The 12,093-nt window shown below is 39.5% G+C and overlaps 1 protein-coding gene and 1 long non-coding RNA gene across 4 annotated transcripts; one reads left to right on the top strand and one right to left on the bottom strand.

Annotated features, from left to right (window-relative positions):
* The first annotated feature begins 735 nt into the window (after positions 1-735).
* On the top strand, positions 736-1,467 carry LOC138926047 (uncharacterized). The gene is made up of 3 exons (XR_011442350.1): positions 736-750; positions 823-1,198; positions 1,254-1,467. It is a non-coding gene; the product is annotated as an uncharacterized lncRNA (long non-coding RNA).
* Positions 1,468-1,876: 409 nt separating this feature from the next.
* Positions 1,877-3,198, bottom strand: LOC108119685 (uncharacterized). 3 transcript variants are annotated; one of them, XM_070278393.1, is made up of 2 exons: positions 2,909-3,198; positions 1,877-2,855 (listed from the first exon to the last, which is right to left on the bottom strand). In XM_070278393.1, exon 2 carries the CDS (start codon positions 2,646-2,648, stop codon positions 2,058-2,060), a length of 591 nt encoding a protein of 196 aa, XP_070134494.1. In that variant the 5' UTR covers positions 2,649-2,855; positions 2,909-3,198; the 3' UTR covers positions 1,877-2,057. The 3 variants fall into 3 exon arrangements, with proteins under 3 accessions (XP_070134494.1, XP_070134491.1, XP_017088468.1); XM_070278390.1 differs by having other exon boundaries at positions 1,877-2,852; XM_017232979.3 differs by having other exon boundaries at positions 1,877-2,908; positions 2,972-3,198.
* Positions 3,199-12,093: the final 8,895 nt, after the last annotated feature.

The raw sequence follows: 12,093 nt of genomic DNA, 5'->3' as shown, positions 1-12,093 counted from the left end.
AGAACTCTTGACTTTGGTAGGCTATCTTTGCTTTTTATATCCTTGCAAAGGGTATTATAATTTTGTCCAAAAATGTGCAACGCAGTGAAGGAGACATCTCCGAACCTATAAAGTATATATATTCGTGAACAGGATCACCTCCTGAGTTGATATGAGCATGTCCGTCTGTCTGTTCCTACGCGACCTAGTCTCTCAGTTTTAAGGCTACTGACTTCTTTCCTTTGCAATAAATCGGAACGGCCCGGATCGGCCGACTATATCCTACACAAAGCTGCCTATAACTGATTGATCCAAAATGCTGTAACTGCTTAAGTGCCACCTTTGAGAATCGAGGAGGAGGGCGCTCTTTTTTTATGAATTTCAAAAAATTTATATATTATTTTTCATAAAAAAAATGGAATTGAATTTTTTTAATTTTATTTTTTGGCGCTGCTTAAGTGCCACCTATGAGAATCGAGGAGGAGGGCGCTGTTTATATTAATTAATTTCAATTATTATTCTTTTTTTATAAAAATAAGCACGTTTGCCATGTAACTTTTCTAGCTTTAATATTTAGAATCTCATAAATAAAACAACTACAAAGCCAACTACTAACTCACCAAGCATCTTTTAACCTTCTCATTATTTATTACTTAAATAAATTAATTTATTCCATTGAATTGGTAACATAAGTGACACATATTTACATCATTTGAAAATCATATCCTGCATGAAAATTGCTTTTGCTTTAAACTTTAGATTTTAATTTGGGTATGTATTTTTCTCTCAACTAATTCATAGAATGAATTTTATAACTTTTACACACATTTCATTCCCAAGTAGGCCTCAAACTAAAATGTCAAATTGTAGCCCCATCTGCTTTCCCATTTCTAGTCATTCAACGTTTCGTCCCCAAACAGTGAGGTCGATTTTAAAATTCTGATATTTTCTGAGTCTGATATTTTTTGAAAATTACAATATTTTGTGTCGGTCAGTTCTAATCTCTCTAATGGGGAGAGACAAATCGCTTTTAGACAAGCTCCGCAAAAAGCGGAAGAACAGGCGCCGTTTGATATATAATCCTTTTAAGAGTGCTGGTACCGTATTGAAGAAACCATGGGCAAGGCCATATAAAAGATTCTTAAAGAACCAACAAAGAAGACAAGCTTCGTCAGAACTTCAGGAAAAGTGGAACGAAAATGAATTTAATCCTCCAACGGTAAGTTCAAGGGGATCTATAGATCTATAGTTTGTATAATGCTCTTCTCTATCAGTGTGGCACATCCGATGGAAATGAAGAGGAATTGTACAGAGGATCGAGCTGCTAGCCAGACACTGGTGTTACACCCAACGAGATGCCCAAACGTTAATATTTCAATCGTTACAATTAGTGGCACAAATAGGCGGAGTCCCGCATGACACGTTATACCTTATACACGTTATACGTTATGCACGTTATATGTTATACAAAATAAATTCTAAGTATTTTAAAATTTATATTTCTGGAACTTTTGTCAAGTTAACATTTCTGAATTTCAATAAATTTTATATGGTCCAGAGTCACTGTGGCTGAGTGACTGATCGGAAATGGAATTTGGAATCTAGAAGCTTGGGACCACATTACATTTACATTTTTCAGAAATTAAGACACAATTTAAGACAAAAATTGAAAGTAAACCAACATAAAAGCCAACGCCTACTATATGGCATCTGTCAATATAATTTAAAAAAAAATATAATTCTTTTTTTCTAGCAGGCCTTGAAAAATATATCTTTAATTATTAACCCCTTAGGAAAAACCCAATATAAAAAATATTTATCCTAATTTAAATCTTTAAAATGCCATGTATATCTATGAAACCCTTAACCAAAAACCCTTTCAAATAAAAAACACTCGTTTTAAACTGAATTCCAAAACTTTTACTGTGATATAAGTGTGCCAAAGTTTGTGCGATGCCGGGTGATAATCGGGATCGAGGCTAACTACTAGTCGAGAGGCTTGTTTGCGTTCCAAATCCGAAAATAGTGGTTCGCCGAAAGAAGTCATCCGGGAGGACCAGTGGTTAGTAAGGCAAGGACTAAGCAAACCGCATACACTTGGCCTTCTGGGTATAGGTGACGGCTCCGTACTCCTCCACGATCTGGTCGATAGCGATCTTGTTAAGGTTCTCCAGATAGAGTCGGGTCTTGCGGGACTGGATGATGTAGCTGATGACGTCGTGCATATTGTCGAAGAAGAGGAAGCCGGCGGTGCCGCAGCTGAGATCCAGATACCGGAACCTATTCACGTCGCAGGTGCAGCCATCGAACAGGAAGTAGATGAAGTCGTTATTGTTGTGATAGCGGAACACCACATAGTTGCCCCAGGGTGCCATCACAAAAACGCGCTCGGCACACCGGAATCCGGCCCTCAGCAGCTTACAGATGCTGTCGTAGCATCCGTTTTCCGATCCCACCACAGCCATGGTCTCCGGAATACGCAACAGGGCCGGATAATGATTCGGCTGTGCACGGAGCACGTCGTGCGGCCCGCTAGACTCCGGGCAGGAGTCCAGCGGCTGCATTTGCTTGGGCAGCTCCGGGCATGGGGGACACGGTGGTGCCTCCACGGGTAGTACCGCTGCCGCTGGCTTCTTTCCCTTTCCCTTGCCTTTACCCTTCTTGCCCATGTTGGCCTGGAAGTTCTACTTAGTCCTCTAACTGTTCTAACCGACAGTCTCGTCCTGAAAGGGTCACTTCCTTATAGTCGTTGGGTTCTTCAACTACCTCCTGTATGGCTTCCAACTGTCTCAGCTACTCTCACTTGCTAACCTCAACCGACCAGATCCAAGCGCACATATTTATTTTCCGAAATCGAATTCCAAAAGAAAAGGCTGCTACGGTTGTTGAGGCTTTATTATCCTTGAGGTTTAGGCTGCCGAGGACTCACCTGCAAACACCAATAAGGATTTTATTTGTTGGCTTTTTTTTATTTTTGGTTTTAGAAACACACACGACTAGTTGCCGAAAAAATTCCCGAAAATTAAAATTTATTTTATTGCTCGCACAAAACTTTTGATTTAATTTTTGGGCCAAAAATGTGAAAATTTAAATTTCGTCAAGATTTTCGGATTTAAATTTTTTCCGGGATTTTTGGTGTGTTTTTGTGTGTTTACAGACGATTTTAATTCTGATTTTTTGCCATGTGGTTGGTAGCAGGTAAGCCTACATACTGACATACAAAGCCCTGTGACTAGGATAACTAAATTTCCATGGCTTGCTTTTCTCCAGAGTTTTCTTTTTTTTTTTTGAATAATTTATTCAACACTCAAATAATATTATAAATGGCTGAAAAGTTGTAGCAGTTTTGGCCATTTATGATTTTGAAATTTCAATTAGAATGCCGTGACAACAAGTCCGCCCCCTGAATGGCCAGAAAATGCATGTAAATCGGTGGCAGCCAGTCATCCATCCATCTTCCTGTCTATCTGATCGTCAGTCGGCGCATCCAACCAAACAAAAACTAAACTTACAAAAAAAAGAGTAATATTTTTGTAAGAAACTGCTGCAATTGCGACGAGAGACAAATGCAAATTAAGCAACTGCCGAGGGGCACCAACAAGGCAGCTTAATTAAGTTGTGTGTTTGCCAAGGAGACACATGAGTGACGAGTCGAGTCGACTCCATTGGCTCCAGGCACTAAATTCTTGGGCAATCAGGTGGCAAGATATGAAGGTGGCATGGTGGCAAGGTGGCAAGCTAAGATCCTTATTCCAATGGGCCATTGGAAAAGTGAATGGCTGTCAAAGCAATTAAATGCTTGCGCTTTTGGACCCTTGACAAATATTCACAGCGGGGGCTAAACAACAAAAAAATGAACAAAATTCAAATAATAAATAGCATAAATATGGAAATAATTAAGAGACAGAACCTGTTGCAAGCAGTGGACAATGGCCAGAGGCTTAAATGAAGTGCGATTACCTTTCAAACTAGGGGCACTAGAACAGTGGTTAGAAAAACATATATGTTTGGAGTTTAATTTTTAAAAGATCTATATAAAAGACTTAACAATATTTATTTTAATTTAAAACCAAAAACTGAGCAATTCTTTTATTAGAAAGTATTTTTTTCCAATGCTTGCCTGACTTTTATAAATATTTTCCAAAGCCACATGGTTAGTTCTTCTTTATTTCTTTATTTTTTCTCTAAATTTATGGCAATTTTGAATCCAATGTGCAATTGGCATGATCACATGGAAATCTATGGGCCAGCAATACCCCAAGTGTTTGCATTTCCAAGCTGACTAAGCCACAAAATGACTTTCGACAGGTACGATTTTTGGTCTGGGTCTGGTCTAGACACTCTAGACGGTGTTTGGCTTTTTGTTTGCCCAATTTGCGTCATTAATTTGTTTGTGGAACTCTAATCAAACGAAGCCGGCGAATGGTCAATACAAATATTTTACAAAAAAAATAAACTACAATACAAAGTAAGCAAGAATCCAAAATACCGCAACTAATAAACAAATAAAATGAATGTTACTGGGCAACTTGCATACTTTACATAATCTCATGAAATTTATGCTTTAAATGATTTCCATTTACAGATATGCTATGTGAATTGTGTATTTTTTTGCTATTTTTTTGTATATTTTGGTGGGATGATGATGACACCGCAATTGCAGCCATTCCATTCCAGCTCCAGCCACTCCAGCTGCGGGGTTCAGTGGGTTCAGGTGGTTCGGGTAGCCCGGGCACACTTCTACGAGTATTGCTCCATCCAGTCGCGGATCTTTCGGCTAATGGGGAAACTCAACCTGTCGCTGAATCGCATGGATGCGATATCCATGAGTCGGCAGCTTCGCTTAGGACATCCAAACACTAAATATTTGGAAGAAACATGAAACAATGTTGCATATACCCTTACCTAGCTTGAAAGCTAATATGTTTCTTATTGGCAACCAAATTTTTTTAAATTAAAGACTGCTGTAAAACTTATGTGAAATATTTATAATACCCCTTTGGGAAGTGTATCAAAAGAAATAAGTACAAGTATGCTTGCTCGACTGACTGCCTGTGGGTGCTCATCTGCGGAATTATATAACCGATACTGGCAGTTTGCCCATTTAGTTGCCAACAATGTTGGGAGCTCAGTAAACATCTGCTAACAGCCAGTAATTAGCTGCCTAGAAAAATACAAAAAAATATGCAACAATTATGAAATTAAAATAGAGAGAATAAAATTGAATAATTTCAAAGAAATTCAGTTGAAAAAAAATTAGATTTTGAAAGAAAAGTGAAGCTTTAAATTAAATAACATTTGAAGACCAAGTTCTACTAATTCAACTCTATAAATTCACTGATATAATAATCCCTAAACCTCTCTTAATAAAATCCCTCTTAAAAAAGACCTTATCTGAGGTGCAAGTTATACGTTGACACTTTTAATGAGCCATAAATTCATTCAAAACGATAAAGTCTTAAGCTTTTTTAATTAACAAGCTTTTTTCTGTTGATCTTGGCTTGAAGCTAAAGCCTCGAAACTTGGCCCAGAAAAGCTTAATGGTTTAGACCAGACCACAACCCTGGGAAAGCTTCAAGTTGTTTGAGTTTCTTGCTGAATAAGTTCACGCTGACTTCTCGTGAAGGGGAAATGCAAATAATAGTTTTTTGTTTTCCTTTTTTAGGGGAGGAACGGAAGGAAGGACCCTGGTATTGGCCAACCAACTTTAACTTGGCTTTTTGGATGCTGTTGGCTGCTGGCTGGGTACTAGGTTCTCGTACCAATATGCCAAAATCCATCGAACTGGGCCAACGAAAGTGCAACGAACTAGATGGGGACGCCAGCGAGTCTGGGCCAAGCCAAAAATAGGAGCGAGGACCAAGTCATTGGGTCAAAAACAAGCCAAACAAAAAAAAAAAAAAATGGATGCATAAAGTGAAATAAAAAATAAAAAAAAAGTAGATGTATATTGAAAAGTATGACCCCAAGGAGGGGGGTCTCTGGGTAAAAACTGGCAGAAAAACTCCGTGGCGCCAACAAATTTTATTGCAACTCTCGAGTGGCCATGGGCAGGTGGGTTACTGGGGTTACCGGTGCTACAGGATACTACATACATACATATATAAAGGATACTGGATGGCTGGCTGGTAACTGCAAAAAATAAACAAAATGCAGAAGGTAAATTCGCTGGCAAATCAAACAGTGAGCGAGAGAAAGACTTTAGTTCCCTGGCAGCCAAAAGGTCATCATCGCCGTTAAAAATAAAATAAATAAAAAAAATAATATGTATAAAGTATGTATATATAGACGCCTAGCCACAAGAAAAGGAAACCTTCAAGTGGCGGCATGCTTAATCCCAAATTGTATCTTTAAGTTGGGTTTTTCGTCCTGTTTTACGAGTTTCCTGCTCAATGAAGTTGCACGTGCTTTGCGCCCCTTGCCCCAATAAATCCGTTAGCCAATGCTCTCTGAAACCCTCCCCGCCCCCAAAAAAACAACCTTTTCCTTTGTCTGCCTTTGCTCTTTTCGATGACCTGGCCCAAACAAAAAAAATACAAAAAATATTTGAGAGAAAGGGAGTCGAACCTTGGACTGAGGTGAAGGTCAGGTACTCTTGCAAATATTTTTTAATGAGGATATAGTTGTCGGATTAAACTTTTTAATTGGAACTACATACAGTCTTAAGCTAAAGCTCTGTAAAAAGTTTCGGCTATAGGCTTAAAAATGACAGAGTAATCAAGCTAAAAAGACAACAATTGGCGCTTTGACGGGGTCGCCATTCCCCCAATATCATACCTCCCCTAAAAGTATAAATACAAAACCTGAGCCCGACCCGACCTCTCATACATCGCATATAAAGGTGCGATTATCTTGATATCGGTCAGGGGGGTGCCGGGCAGAGAGGTCAGCAACCCAAATCGACCCGAAAACTTCTTTGTCGGGGTCACCTTTAAGTCGGCAAAATCACTTTGAAATACAATTACTCTCAATTAACAGTGTAATGAAGCGCAATCGGTAAAGCCAGGGGGATTAAACTTTTACAAAAAATCGTTTGAGGTAAACTTTCTGTTTCGGCTTACGGATGTATGGCTTTAGAGAGGAGATTTTTCAAGTGCTTTTGATTAAAAAAATATAAGACTTTGTTGGCTTGGATCAGAGGATTAGGCCAACCTATACCTCAGTAACTTCTTGAGAGATCCACCCACCCACCAATTTCAATTATTGTCAATTGTTTCGATTGTCTTCTAGTTAATTGCGTACTTTGAGGAGAACCTCTTTCCCTTCTCAGTTAAATTGTCTTAAACGAATGCCATTCTGAATTTCAATTGGCGGTGGATTTGTTTTTTTCGGCATCTTCCACCCTTCTACCATTCAAAAAAGACAAACTACTCTGGGGATTTGTCGCTAAATAAATATGACACTCGAAAATTGAAATCCCTCCAAAAGTCCTCCCTTTTTTATATCTAAATGTAAATGGTAAAAGATTCCAAATTGCCAGGGCACTTTGTGTGTGTTTTTTTTTTCTCAGTCTGATGATTGGAAATTCACTTTTTTTTTCGCCATGGGTATGGGTGTTTGTTTGGTTGCGTGCAATTTGCGTTTATTTTAGGCGCGTGGATAAGGCGCATAAGAAATATGCAAACACACACACAGAGGATACCCCAGGATACCAAGGACCTCCGAAAAAAACCTCGCATGGAGCCTTGTGCAAACATATCAATGCAAATCATCGCCGGGAGAGGATCTACCTGGGAACCAAAAAAAATAATAGCATACTTCCCCCTCCGTGGGCTCGTTGGCTTGGAAAAGGAAAGTAAGTCCCATATCACTTGGCCAGCATGGGTATCTCTTCCACTCCTCCTTTTTTCCATCTTGGTTTTTGGATTTTTACTTTCTGCTATCACCTTACCTATCCGGGTTCTTACAGGTGTTGATGATAAAGCGATTTGGCGCTAAACTGCGTAGCTCAGCGAAAGGAGAACATGGATTGACCGGACACGTGTCCTACTTTTTGGTTAAGGCTAACAGAGAGTACCAAGGAAAATAGTACTTCTAAAAATAAACAGGATACTTAAACAATATTTTATTTTTGTATACAAATTATATATAAATATCAAAGAGGTAATATTGTTCATAAAAATGCGAAGAAAATGTGGCCTCTGAAATCATAAACTTTAAGAAATACTAACCTTTAACTGAGCTTTAAAAAAACTACAACAACCCTGTCAAAAATAAAAAGGATTATACAAAAATGCGAAATTTTTATAAAAAATATAACAATTTTATAAAAATAAGCCTTTTTAAGCCATAAATTAAAATCAAATCTTTTCAAAATAAAAGACTCTACAACTTTTGAAGCAAAATCAGCATCTTAATCTTCTTTACAAAAATATTTATAAAAATCTTGGAATAATTATAATAAAAATTTAAGTTTTTATAACAAATTTTGAAGCAAAATAAGCTAAATTTTCCTAGGGTATCAAAAGGCCTAGACAAAAAAACGAACAAACCCCAAACGATAGAAACAAAAAACCAACCAAATATGGGCCGAAAAAAAGGCGTTTGCAGGCCGAGAAAAACAAAGGCGTTGGCCACGCCCACTGGGCGTCATGTGTGCGTAAGTGTTTCCTCCCAGGTGTATCTGTGTCCTCTACAGTATGTGTGTGTGTGTTTGTACAAACAAGCCATTTCCGGCAGAGAAACAAGGACGGAGAAATGGAGAAAATGGCGGACGGGAAAAACGCAGGACTTCTTCACCGAGTAACTGAGAATGCGAATTGTGAGAATGCTGCAAGCGGTTCGAGGACCGAAGAAAAAAGGACTATAAGCACCGCCGTGAGCCCAAGTGTCCTGTACATCCTGAAGCACAGTGGTGCAAGAGCGATAATAGCACTACAGTTGCCAGTCATAAATTACTCTAAATGGGCTTCCTTAAACACTTTACTGTACTCCCAGAGAGTACACTAAATGGGAGGAGTTTTTTCGGATAATTATTACCGGAAGTTGCAACTCCATGAGGCACTGTTATAAGCTGCGGGGTATTCAAAGTCTCCCTGCCATTCGATAAGTACACCCCGAGGGCGGAATCGGGCCCCATTTGTAGACTTAACGTTCCTGGGGAGGCCATCGAACATCGAATATTGAACGTTGTACACATTTGAACAGGAAAACAAGCGAATAAGGAATAAGGACATGCAGGACGATGGCAGCCAGACGACGAGGGAGCAGGACGAGGAAGTATTGGGCATCAATTGGAAGTGAAATGACGACACTGACGACAGGAAGGCCATGTCGTTGAATCGAGAGCCAAATGCTAATGTGTAATTAGGCAGCCACTCGTGATGTCCTTAATGATATCCTGTGTATCCTCTAGCCTCTATGTGTACGAGTGTGTGATGTGTTTGAGGCCTTTCTGCCCAGGTGACTAATGACGAATCAATTGGGAGAGCAAGGAGGGGAGCAGCCAGGGCGGTCCTAGAGATCCTGGGGATATCCCTAAAGGGATTAGACTGCGCATACAAATCACAGCGCACGCCCTCAATTATTTATTGCCCGTTATTAGCATCACGACCGTGACTGTGCCTGATGGATGCCTTGCCATTTCGAGTCCAGAGATTTTGCCTCAGATTTGAATCGGATTCGTTATCCTGGCCAAGATACTCCGACCGTCCTGCACAATGCACGCAATGCAATCTAATTGCCGAAACGAACTTTGCCGGCTTGCACGCGGCGCATTAATCATACGCCGCGTGTGTCGCAGGACACTTGATAAATGGTAAGCCGTCAGCTTGGCGAGCAGCTCAAATGCAGCTGCAGGAATGGCCCAGGATAACCGTCAAGGAGTAACGAATAACGATGGCCAAGACAAGGACGAAGACGAAGCTGGAGATGGTAGAGACGCCAAAGACGCAGTCGCAGGCCAGGCAGCCAGCATTCTTTGGCAAAACAATTTGGCAAAGTATGCCCCAGGCAACAAGCGGCCACAACTGGCGAGAACTTTTCGCAAAAACCTTTCTCTCTACTTGAAGCTCTCTCAAAAAAATAAAGGAAGAAAGAATGGTACTAAAATGATGGACTGTAGATACCTGGTACTAGTCCAAAGTGTAAAGAGAAAGAGGATATAATTGATACCTGGTACCTTTTCTAAAACAACTAAAATGGCTTAGTAAAGGGGAGCTTTAGAGCTAAAATAAAAAAGGTCTAAAAGCTTGAAAAAACCCCTATGTTTTGTATTATTGTAACTTCAAGACAGATATAAACTCCTTCTACAACCTCTAGTTATTTCTAAAACTCCCATTAACTCCATATACCCTTTTATACCATGAACCTACAGAGTATACCCCGAAAAAAAAGAAAGGAAAACACCACCTTTAGCATAAACTTCAAAGTCGGTTGGGAAACAAAAGTTAATGTTGTAAGTGCCCCAATCAATTTTGGTGGCTACAGCCCAAAAATTCCAAACACAAGTTATTGAACCAAGAATTTTTTATAAATATTTAAAAACAAAAGAAAAAAACAGAAAGAAAACATGAGAGAAAGCCACTCCACATTTGAAGCTTTCCCGGGAACCGAGCAGGTGGAGTTGCCTTTCATTCATCAAATTAGTCGGATAATTAAAGGCGAGTAAGGTGAGAAGCCACACACGGGCAGAGGGAGGATATTCGCTTTCCATTTGGAGTCACAGGACGCGTGGCACATGTCCTTTACTTAGCTCATCCTGAAAGCTGACATTCCACCCGAAACACACGCAGTGGACAAAAGCCGTGGGCCATATGGCCTCTGCATCGTATCTCACACTCATCCTCCACCTTTTGTGTGGCAATGGCAGTGGCATGCAAATGCAACGTACCACATACTACCGCCCCCTGCCGCCTTCTGCCGCCTCCTGCCGCACACCTGCCACACGTGTCTAACTACATCAAGTTATTAGCGCTAATAGAGCCTAAGTGAGGGATTAGATCGATGTTATGACTCCTGGCCGCATCCTAGCCGAGCAATCAAGCCAATAGCACACTCAGGAAATTGTTGGCATTAGTTTTGAAGCACTACTGCCGTCAATTAGGGCCGCAATTATCAAAGTACAACAAAATTTTTGGCTAATGTAATTATCTGGTAATGAGCTCCGCTTTCCCAAAACTTTCCCCCGAAATTCTCAACGCAACTCAACGCAATTCTCAATTAAGTCCTTCTCTCCAAAATGAATTCAAACTTTAATTGCTAATTAAAATCCATGGAATTTCTTTAAAATTTCAATACTCTGATGGCTCTCCTGTTGCCATTCGCCATTCAAATTGAAAATTCAAATCAATTATACTATGCCTCTGGTTGAAATTTTTTAAATTTAATATTCTGCTTGTTTAAGTTTGAACTTTGTACTATAATATAATTATAAAGGATTGCTTGGTACTGGGGAATTATTTGGGTAAAATTGAGTTGATTTTAAGGCTTGTTAACATTTTTGTTTAGTCTTTTTCGTAAATAAACTCCATTTTGCTTTATTTCCATAAAATTGTTACAAAAATAGTTTAAGTTAATATTGTATTTTTAGTTGCATAAATTATCATAATTCTTGGCCTCTTTTTAAAATATTTTCGGGAAACAAAATTATAAAAAATATAAACCCAAAGTTTGCATTAAATTTAATAGATTTTAAATACAAAAAAATTACATATATTTAATTTTTGTATATATCTTGAATATTTTTTCAAGTGAACATTGCAACATCCTGCGGCACCTGTTGTCGTTGTTGTTGCTTTTGGCTGTGATACCTGACAGGACTCAGCGGCGTTGACAGAAGCGTTGACGTTGATGTTGAAGTTGCTGTTGCTGATGATGACGCCCCCGGGCGGTAGCTGTTGTGTGGGGCGTGGCACTTTCAAGCGGTGATGAATGCGCTGCCACAACAACAGCAACAAGAGCAGTAGCAGTAGCAACAATAACAACAATGTCCTGCTTCCTGCGACACTGACAGTGACGACATGTCAACGACTTCCTCTGCTGCTTCCGCTTCCGGAGGCTTCAGGTGAGCTGTGGCAGTGCCTTCCGCCCTTATTTAATTTTTTTTCTTCTTTTTTTTTTGCGAGCAGACGATCTATTTAATAAAATTATTGCCCAGCTTCGTGTGAAACTTTT

This window comes from Drosophila bipectinata, chromosome XL (assembly GCF_030179905.1).
Source record: "Drosophila bipectinata strain 14024-0381.07 chromosome XL, DbipHiC1v2, whole genome shotgun sequence".
NCBI classification, from domain to species: Eukaryota; Metazoa; Arthropoda; class Insecta; order Diptera; family Drosophilidae; genus Drosophila; species Drosophila bipectinata.
This window is presented reverse-complemented; position numbering and strand designations above follow the sequence as displayed.